Source organism: Macrosteles quadrilineatus, unplaced genomic scaffold (genome assembly GCF_028750875.1).
Source record: "Macrosteles quadrilineatus isolate MER2022 unplaced genomic scaffold, UCM_ALF_1.0 Scaffold_7__1_contigs__length_78375512, whole genome shotgun sequence".
Taxonomy (NCBI): Eukaryota; Metazoa; Arthropoda; class Insecta; order Hemiptera; family Cicadellidae; genus Macrosteles; species Macrosteles quadrilineatus.
Genome location: NW_026542600.1, coordinates 77,511,577 through 77,522,312, shown reverse-complemented (window position 1 = coordinate 77,522,312; position 10,736 = coordinate 77,511,577). Strand labels below are relative to the sequence as shown.

The 10,736-nt window shown below is 35.5% G+C and overlaps 1 protein-coding gene across 2 annotated transcripts; it reads left to right on the top strand.

Moving 5' to 3' along the window:
• Positions 1-731: 731 nt before the first annotated feature.
• On the top strand, positions 732-7,314 carry LOC128999130 (uncharacterized). Of its 2 annotated transcripts, XM_054425494.1 has the most exons (4): positions 732-767; positions 2,176-2,207; positions 4,449-6,726; positions 6,892-7,314. In XM_054425494.1, exons 1-4 carry the CDS (start codon positions 734-736, stop codon positions 7,170-7,172), a joined length of 2,625 nt encoding a protein of 874 aa, XP_054281469.1. In that variant the 5' UTR covers positions 732-733; the 3' UTR covers positions 7,173-7,314. The 2 variants fall into 2 exon arrangements, with proteins under 2 accessions (XP_054281469.1, XP_054281468.1); XM_054425493.1 differs by having other exon boundaries at positions 4,449-7,314.
• The last annotated feature ends 3,422 nt before the right edge of the window (positions 7,315-10,736 follow it).

Sequence of the window (10,736 nt, the reverse complement as noted above, 5' to 3'; positions counted from 1 at the left end):
TGGTTTTTCCAATTTTTTACTCTAAAAACATAAAATTTCACAATTTCAAGTTTCTAAACCATTTTGTAGAGCGTAAAAAAGAAATAAATTTGTATATTGAAGTGGTGTTGTATGCCTATAACGGTTACGGAGACAACTAAAAAATTTTAATTTTAAATTCCCATGTTACTCTTATGGAGAATAAACTGTTGTATTTTGCTTTGTTTATGGATATCTTTTAATCAAAATTGGCAATTTTGTTTATATATTAAGCTATCAAAATTTTAATTAAAAAAACACATGTCAATACCTTTCTTGTAGCCAGCAAACCTATTCATGAACATTAATGTTATTTAAATAGGAAATAAATCTGACCATTTTAAGGGAATATTTTAGTAGAAATCCAGCTAGGTAAATGGAAATTTGCTTAGACTGCAGGTTTGCTGTAGCGGGGGTATTTTTTTATTATAGTTATTACATCAATCCTGGACGCAGAATTAATTAACATTTCATATAGTATTTTTTAAACTCTCAATATCATAAAATATTAAATCATCTAATCAATCTGCTTCCTAGTATAAGATATGTTTACAACAGTTGTGTTTACAAGGTAACTACTGTAAGTAGATGCATATCTTTAGTAGTCAATGAACCTTAAGGTTTATGTTGGCATATCATGAGTGACGCCCCCTGATAGGCTAAACATGGCCTATATAAGCTAGCCAGTGGCTAAACATCCCACAGTTGGACTACCATGCCACATTTTACCTTCTTCCTCCTGCTCTCAGGTATGTTTTTTGGGAAAGTTTCAACTAAAGTTTTACTTTTCAATATTTTCTTTTACAGTCGGATGAATTATGCCAAGTTGCTATAGTACCTAATTTTTTCCAAGATTTAATCGGAAAAATAGTGTTTATGCGAATTGCATTTATTCCTTACTCAAGTACATTGTAAAGAACTTTTTTCAACTTGAAACATTATCAAAGATATTTAACAAATTTTAATAAAAAAAATAAAACTATATACTATAAGTTAATTTTTATATGCATTATTAGTTGTTTGTGCCACGTCTTGAACATTGTGCAATATCTAGTCTAGATCCAGGGCCAGTTTACTTTTTTGTTTGATGTCCCCAAAGGCCAAAAACACCATTTGTTCATAAATCAAATAAATTCATAAATGGGTGTCTGTCTGTTAGCAGGATGACTTAAGTAAAAATCATCGGATTTTGGTGAACTTCAGTATAAACAAGTTAACATACATTTATTCTAAGTTTTTTGTGAACCAGCATGATCGGACTATGGGAACAAGGGTTTTTTGGGGACTATATGTGGTAAAATTTGGGTTTTCTAATTTTTGACCCTTAAAACAAAAAAAAATCACAATTTCTTTATAAACTATTCTGTGGACCTAAAAAAAAATTAGTATATTGAAGTGTTGTTCAATAAAGGCCTATAATGGTTATGGAGTAAATAATATAAAAAACTGTAAACTTAAAATTTCAAAGTTATTTTTATGAATGATACATAAAACTGATGTAGTTTGCTTTTTTAGGGATATATTTTAATTGAATAAAATTTTGATAAATCTGTTTATTTCATACTACAGGTACGCTATTAGTATTTCAATAAAAAAAAAACTCTACCCCCCCTGTAGCAGCAAACCTCAGTGGTACTCATTAAATAATTGTATTTAAATAGAAAATAAATCTGACAATTACATATATGGGAATATTTGACATGTAGTGCAAATCCAACAAGGTAAATGGAAATTCACTTAGGCTGATAGTTTGCTTTAGCGGGAGTATTTTGTATTTAAATTATGTTCCAAAGAGTTATGCTTTTGGTGTTGCAGATTATTATCCACCTCACAGTATAAAAAATATTATTAAATTTTTAAATGCTTAATACTCTTACTTAATAAGAAATGAGCTTTAAATTGATCTTCCTTCAACTGTATTTGTATGTGGTATGTACACTGAAGAGTTGAGGTGCTAAATGTGTTCAGTGGTACGATATTGTAAATTTAACCACTATGTTTCATAGACCTGATTTTGATAGTTACTTAAAAATATAGAGATGATTTTAACTAAATTTAACAGAGTTTTATGACATCAAACCATTTAGAACATTTAAAAGTACTTTACTTATATTTAACTAGTATTTTTATTACTAATATTGGAATTGTTTCTTTCAGGCACTGCACTGTCAGCCTTCGTCTGTGTTCAGGTAACTATTTTTTCCAATTTAGTTTTAGTTTTAGTTAAGTTCAAAGGTTTATAAGGGTAAAGTTTAGTTCAGAACAGCATTTTTTTCATATTAGATAAAAAGTATTTCCCCCTTAAATATCTTCTTGTTTACATTAGCTATCAAACACTGCAAAAAATTGTTCCAAGTCATACTATTAGTACCAGTTTGTAAATTGATCAATAGAAAGTAAATTATGTCTTTAAGAAAACATACTAGATTTATTTTATAATCTAAATATAGCATTGCGAATATGTGAAATTAAAATGAGGAGAGTTCAACCGAATTAATTTTATGGATTTCAAAAATAAAAACAAACTGATACAATTATGTAGGTACCTACTCTAAAACAACCAACTGACTCACTTCAATAATTTAAAGCCCTGTTTACCTTTAAAGATATTAAAGACAGTGGGAACAAATTTAGTTTTTATAGTAATAAGTCAAATAATACAAGTCATATATTTAACCTATTATTAGTAGACTGTTTTAATTGTCTACCTGCCTGTAACAAACTACTTGAACAAATAAATGTAAATTGTGTTTTGGTTTATGCAATTTTAAAGGCCTTTTCACACCAGCGTCCTGGACGTCCGCGACAGTCTCAGTTTTCTAAAACGTCCATACGCAGTAGACACTTCAAAACCTTGTTTGTTAATCCATGGAACGGAAATCCCAGGCTCACACCAATGATCTTGTGGATAAGACATATTTGCACTGATAAAACAAATGCACTAATAACATTAATGCACTAATACACATAATATATAGGCTATATTATGTGTCCATACACTAGTAGTAAATGATGGTGTTACTGTTCTGACTCCAAATGAACAAGTGGAGGCTTTGGAAGTTTCTGTGCGGTGTCACAGAAAACATATTAGTAGTATGTTTTCTGTGGCGGTGTGGAAGAACCACGTACTGGACGTCCTGGCCGTCATTACGCCGCCAGTGGGAAAAGGCCTTAAGCTGTACCCTACTTTATTATAGCCTATTCCCCCCACTAAAAGCACAGGGATTGCTTCATGTTGTTTCTTGTCTCAGGATTACTGTTTTTAGATTATAAAATGTATAATGTTACCTGGATCTGCCAGAGTAATCCAAAGGCTGTCTGTCGAGACTACGCGTTTCGAAGCATTAATAGCTTCATCATCAGGTCTTCAAGAACACTTATCACTCATCAGAGGTCGTCAAATAAATATAATTTTTACAAACATACATACTCTGATGAGTGATAAAGTGTTCTTGAAGACCTGATGATGAAGCTATTAATGCTTCGAAACGCGTAGTCTCGACAGACAGCCTTTGGATTACTCTGGCAGATCCGAAAACATTATACCTTTTATAATCATAGGGATTGATCATGACATTGGGAGTAACAATCTATGGAAAGTAAATGAAAGATACATCTTATAACACTTAAAACATATATTTACGCTTATACTGTTACTCACAAGATGGTAAATATAATAAATACAATAAGTGGTAAATACCAAGAAGAAGAAGAAAAAAAATATTGGACATCATTTAAATATTTTAAAGTCCAATATGCAGAATGACTATTGTAACTTTAACTCACAAATCTGGATTGTCTGTTCAGCTTCTTGATTCCAGTGCTCTGTAATGTCTAAATGTACAAGAGCTAAGTCCCAAGTCATACTTTTTGTTTATTTTATATAACCTTTATCTTGAAAATTTCAACTGTGCCAATTTTGGATTGTCCTGGGGTGCAGTCCCAATTGATCCAGAGGGTTGGATTTCTACTGTACTGATGCTAAAGAAAATGTAGTAATGTGGTTTAAATGTAAAATATTAACTGCTATGGTGTTTGAGCCTTCTTAAACATTCCCTTTAAAATGTTGTTGCTTGAATTTTTCCATTCTAGAAAATCTATGTTATTACGCCCTCGTAAAAGACAATAGTTTTGTTGATTAATAGTAGATTACATTTCTCAAAATCCAGCTTAGTATTTTTATTAATACATATAAATATCTAATCTTGAGTGGATACAGCATAGTCAGCCCACTCTTATTATTTCAGTTTCATAAAAAAATTTTAATGATATAAAAACTTGGAATAAGAATACAGTAGCAAAATTTTGAGACTGTATATTTTACAAAATAAACTATTTTGACTATTTAATTTAATCTTTATTCTACTCAAAGGTATTATATAAAAAGAGTTTTAAATATAACTGTTCTGATTCAAGATATTTATTTTCAGGGTAACACAAGGGCAAAAAGATCAGCTGACAACCCATTGTCATCCTTTGGTGATGGATGGCAGAGTCAAATAAGTGAATTCACGTCGAACCTTCCTGTAAAAGGACCTGAATCGTTTGGAGTTGGGAACTTACCTGGATTGAACCAGGCTTCTGGAGCTGCTGCACCTGCTGAGAAAGCCAAGCGATCAGCTGACAACCCATTGTCATCCTTTGGTGATGGATGGCAGAGTCAAATAAGTGAATTCACGTCGAACCTTCCTGTAAAAGGACCTGAATCGTTTGGAGTTGGGAACTTACCTGGATTGAGCCAGGCTTCTGGAGCTGCTGCACCTGCTGAGAAAGCCAAGCGATCAGCTGACAACCCATTGTCATCCTTTGGTGATGGATGGCAGAGTCAAATAAGTGAATTCACGTCGAACCTTCCTGTAAAAGGACCTGAATCGTTTGGAGTTGGGAACTTACCTGGATTGAACCAGGCTTCTGGAGCTGCTGCACCTGCTGAGAAAGCCAAGCGATCAGCTGACAACCCACTGTCATCCTTTGGTGATGGATGGCAGAGTCAAATAAGTGAATTCACGTCGAACCTTCCTGTAAAAGGACCTGAATCGTTTGGAGTTGGGAACTTACCTGGATTGAACCAGGCTTCTGGAGCTGCTGCACCTGCTGAGAAAGCCAAGCGATCAGCTGACAACCCATTGTCATCCTTTGGTGATGGATGGCAGAGTCAAATAAGTGAATTGACGTCGAACCTTCCTGTAAAAGGACCTGAATCGTTTGGAGTTGGGAACTTACCTGGATTGAGCCAGGCTTCTGGAGCTGCTGCACCTGCTGAGAAAGCCAAGCGATCAGCTGACAACCCATTGTCATCCTTTGGTGATGGATGGCAGAGTCAAATAAGTGAATTCACGTCGAACCTTCCTGTAAAAGGACCTGAATCATTTGGAGTTGGGAACTTACCTGGATTGAACCAGGCTTCTGGAGCTGCTGCACCTGCTGAGAAAGCCAAGCGATCAGCTGACAACCCATTGTCATCCTTTGGTGATGGATGGCAGAGTCAAATAAGTGAATTCACGTCGAACCTTCCTGTAAAAGGACCTGAATCGTTTGGAGTTGGGAACTTACCTGGATTGAACCAGGCTTCTGGAGCTGCTGCACCTGCTGAGAAAGCCAAGCGATCAGCTGACAACCCATTGTCATCCTTTGGTGATGGATGGCAGAGTCAAATAAGTGAATTCACGTCGAACCTTCCTGTAAAAGGACCTGAATCGTTTGGAGTTGGGAACTTACCTGGATTGAACCAGGCTTCTGGAGCTGCTGCACCTGCTGAGAAAGCCAAGCGATCAGCTGACAACCCATTGTCATCCTTTGGTGATGGATGGCAGAGTCAAATAAGTGAATTGACGTCGAACCTTCCTGTAAAAGGACCTGAATCGTTTGGAGTTGGGAACTTACCTGGATTGAACCAGGCTTCTGGAGCTGCTGCACCTGCTGAGAAAGCCAAGCGATCAGCTGACAACCCATTGTCATCCTTTGGTGATGGATGGCAGAGTCAAATAAGTGAATTGACGTCGAACCTTCCTGTAAAAGGACCTGAATCGTTTGGAGTTGGGAACTTACCTGGATTGAACCAGGCTTCTGGAGCTGCTGCACCTGCTGAGAAAGCCAAGCGATCAGCTGACAACCCATTGTCATCCTTTGGTGATGGATGGCAGAGTCAAATAAGTGAATTCACGTCGAACCTTCCTGTAAAAGGACCTGAATCGTTTGGAGTTGGGAACTTACCTGGATTGAACCAGGCTTCTGGAGCTGCTGCACCTGCTGAGAAAGCCAAGCGATCAGCTGACAACCCATTGTCATCCTTTGGTGATGGATGGCAGAGTCAAATAAGTGAATTCACGTCGAACCTTCCTGTAAAAGGACCTGAATCGTTTGGAGTTGGGAACTTACCTGGATTGAACCAGGCTTCTGGAGCTGCTGCACCTGCTGAGAAAGCCAAGCGATCAGCTGACAACCCATTGTCATCCTTTGGTGATGGATGGCAGAGTCAAATAAGTGAATTCACGTCGAACCTTCCTGTAAAAGGACCTGAATCGTTTGGAGTTGGGAACTTACCTGGATTGAGCCAGGCTTCTGGAGCTGCTGCACCTGCTGAGAAAGCCAAGCGATCAGCTGACAACCCACTGTCATCCTTTGGTGATGGATGGCAGAGTCAAATAAGTGAATTCACGTCGAACCTTCCTGTAAAAGGACCTGAATCGTTTGGAGTTGGGAACTTACCTGGATTGAGCCAGGCTTCTGGAGCTGCTGCACCTGCTGAGAAAGCCAAGCGATCAGCTGACAACCCACTGTCATCCTTTGGTGATGGATGGCAGAGTCAAATAAGTGAATTCACGTCGAACCTTCCTGTAAAAGGACCTGAATCATTTGGAGTTGGGAACTTACCTGGATTGAACCAGGCTTCTGGAGCTGCTGCACCTGCTGAGAAAGCCAAGCGATCAGCTGACAACCCACTGTCATCCTTTGGTGATGGATGGCAGAGTCAAATAAGTGAATTCACGTCGAACCTTCCTGTAAAAGGACCTGAATCGTTTGGAGTTGGGAACTTACCTGGATTGAACCAGGCTTCTGGAGCTGCTGCACCTGCTGAGAAGAGCAAGCGATCGAGTCAAGAATATTCATGGACAGACAAACTAAAAAATCTGTTTACCGGTGGTGAAGCTTAAAATAAGCAAAAAAATATATCAAATTACTTATTTGTATTTAAATTATTAGGATTGTGCTATTAAGATTAATCTTGTGTTTTTTGTGTGTTTAATAATGTGTCATGCTTTTAATACCGTACCAAATAAATTGTTATACAAAATATTACCATTTTTTTTTTTTTTTAAAGTTTATCTCATAATTAACTATATGGATTTTATACTTATTCCAATAACCGTACAAAAACACTTAGTATACTTAATTATTTGCGTTTTTATGCTCTTCAAAATAGTTTAAAGAGAAATTAGAATATTTTATTTTTTGAGGGTCAAAAATGGGAAAAACCAATTTTTACTCCACAAAACCCTGTTACCAAGGTCCGATCATGCTGGTTTGCAAACTCATTCTAATTTATCCCGTCCTACAACTTCAATCCAAATTTTATCAAAATCGGACTAAAATTACTCAAGTTCAAGTGGTGGAAGTGTGGTGGGTGTTCATGGACACATATACAGTAGAACCTCTTTAATACGAACTAATTGGGACTGGGGGTAGTTCGGACTATTGAATAGTTTGGATTACAGAACATATTGTTGCCTTACATAACAATAGCTGAAACAAGGCTAAAATGGATTGTAATTGTTACTGGAAAAGTTAAAAAATGCTTACAGTGTTTATTTAATGCAGTAGTGAACATAGTGAATAAACAGTACTGAACATTAAAAACAGTATACAATATAGAACTTCTGTACTGTGTATAAAGTACAGCAATGAGGTGTTTGGATTAGTGGACGTTCGGATTACGGGGGTTCGGATTAAAGAGGTTCTACTGTATAACAATTCGTACATAAATTTTTTAGCTTCTGGGGGCATCAAAATGAAAAAGTAAATCGGTCCCTGGCCTGGGTCTTAGGCGGTCGACATACGGGAACACTGAAACCCAACAAAAGATGAACCAACTGTTTTGTAACGCGATTACGATTGCAGTTGCGTTGGTTAAATCCACACGTGGGCGTAGGTAAATGTTTTAGATTAACGTTATTAATTAATGTACCTAGGTAAATCACAAGACAATAGCTTTGTTGTTGGATAAGATCAGCTAGTTTTAGCTATGGCCACCTTTCATAAAAAATGGTAACAAACAAGAACGCCTGGAACCATTTAGAACCATAAAACTCCAGACTTTTTAAAAGTACTGAAAGACGTAAAATTAGTATTAATTAAAGAAAATTATGAGGATAACCCGTTGTTCTACACTAATAGCCTATGATAACAGAAATTTACAATTTGTATTTATAGGCCAGTAAAATCATTATTTACAAAGTAATTAAAACAAATTACAAATACCCTCGCCGCAGCAAACCTGCAGACTAAGTGATTTTCCATTTACCTGGCTGGATTTATACTAAAATATTCCATAAAAATTGTCAGATTTATTTCCTATTTAATTAACATTACAGTAATTTTAGTGACTACTTAGGTTTGCTGCTACAGGGAAGATATTGAGATGTGTTTTTTATTGCAATGTCGATAGCTCAGTATTAAATAAACAAAGTTTTCAAATTTGGTTTAAATATATCCATAAACATGCAAACTATAACAGTTTATTTATTCTCCATAAGAATAACATGGGAATATAATTTACAATTTTTTTAATTATCCCTGTAACCGTTGGGCATACAACAACGCTTCAATATACAAATAAATTGTTTATTTGTTTAAGCTCTACAAAATAATTTGGAGAGAAATTATGAAATTTTGTGCTTTTGTGGTCAAAAATGGGAAAATCAATTTTTACCCCATAAAACCCCTCATAAGCCCCAGCTCCCATAGTACGATTATGATGGTTCGTGAACTCATCAGAATAAATGTAGGTTCAAACGTTTGTACCAAATTTCATCGAAATCGGATCATTGAACATTGGATATTTAACATTTTTTTTTTGTCTTCATTGGTTTCTCCATAGGATTCCGCCGAAGGAGTAAATACATTGCAGCCAGTGTCAAGTTTGATGAAACAATGTCCCTCATCTTGCCATAAGAACACTTTCTTGCAAATGAAGGAAATAAACACAATCTGATAACCATGAATACTCAAAGATTGAAGAAAGAAAACTGTGAAGCAAGCTGCCATGGATTCAGATATATAGTCAATGATTCAGATACTACTATCGTCATGCAAGCCATCTAACTAGTTCAGCAGTCAGAACGTGTTATTATCGTGGGGGGAAGATATTGACCTCCGTGTGCTCTTAACTACATTTGTTCCCAAATCAGCCACTATATATATACCCCTTGAAACCTGGGGAAAGGGAAGTCCAGCAATACGTTTTATTCCCCAGTGAAATTCAAATATTCTTCGACCTTAAAAGCAATATCCAGTTTCTACGTGCATTTGGTGGCTGAAATTGCTTACTGATTGGGACTGGAAGTCATCTAAGCATGGGATACTTCCAAATCCAACAAATGTTGAAGCTACACCACCAGATCTTCTTAACAATATCTCATGTAAGTGTGCAAAAGGGTGTAAAAGAGGTTGCACTTATCGGAAGAACGGAGTCAAATGTACGATGCATGTTTTTTTTTAAAGTTCTCTGTTCCAGCGCTGTGATTGGAATTTTGTAGAGCTTAAACGAATAAACAATTTATTTGTTTATTTATATTACGTTGTTGTATGCCCAACGGTTGCGGGGATAATTAAAAAAAATTGTAAATTTGAATTCCCATATTATTCTTATGGAGAATAAATAAACTGTTGAAGTTTGCTTGTTTATGGAAATATTTAAACATTTGGAAATTTTGTTTATTTAATACTAGTATCTACATTGCAATAAAAAACACATCTCAATATCTTCCCTGTAGCAGCAAACCTAAGGACTCACTAAAACTAATGTTAATTAAATAGGAAATAAATCTGACAATTTTTAGGGAATATTTTAGTATAAATCCAGCCAGGTAAATGGAAAATCACTTAGTCTGCAGGTGTGCTGCGGCGAGGGTATTTGTAATTCGTTTTAATTACTTTGTAAATAATAATGTACTTGGAATCCATCTTCTAGAAGAAATATAAATGTAAAATATGCAATGTTCAATAATTGTTAATAAAATAACTTTATTTAAATTACTATAAATAGCTTAATATTGGTTCGATATTCATCACCATTATACTCAATGGATGCGGAATTTTATGCTCTACAATTCCTTTACTATGTGTTTTTCTGTAGGCTGGACGGTTTTTTGACGTTTTAGTAAAAACTAAAAAATAACCCTAAATTTCAAGGTTTTTGTGGTCCCAGGTCAGAAGCTCACCTGGAAAAATGGGACAAACTTCATATCCTTATACTTCTATACAAAACAAAAGGATTAAAACGATTTCCAGCTTTCCGAGAATTATTTCTAGGCACAGCCAATTTTTTAACTAATTTTACTGACCTATTATGCATGAATAATTTTTAATACAATCCATACATTACCACTTATAATGTATTGATTAATATTTATTTAAATTCAATAGCTCTATTTAAAAATATTTTTAACACTACTACCATGCATTTCTGTAACGACGTTTGACGTGTAAATTTTATCGGG

Coding starts and splice junctions, on each gene's coding strand:
- LOC128999130 (XM_054425493.1), top strand. CDS start 734: ATGCCACATTTTACCTTCTTCCTCCTGCTCTCAG. Junction 768..2,175: donor CTTCTTCCTCCTGCTCTCAG/GTATGTTTTTTG, acceptor TGTTTCTTTCAG/GCACTGCACTGTCAGCCTTC. Junction 2,208..4,448: donor CAGCCTTCGTCTGTGTTCAG/GTAACTATTTTT, acceptor ATTTATTTTCAG/GGTAACACAAGGGCAAAAAG.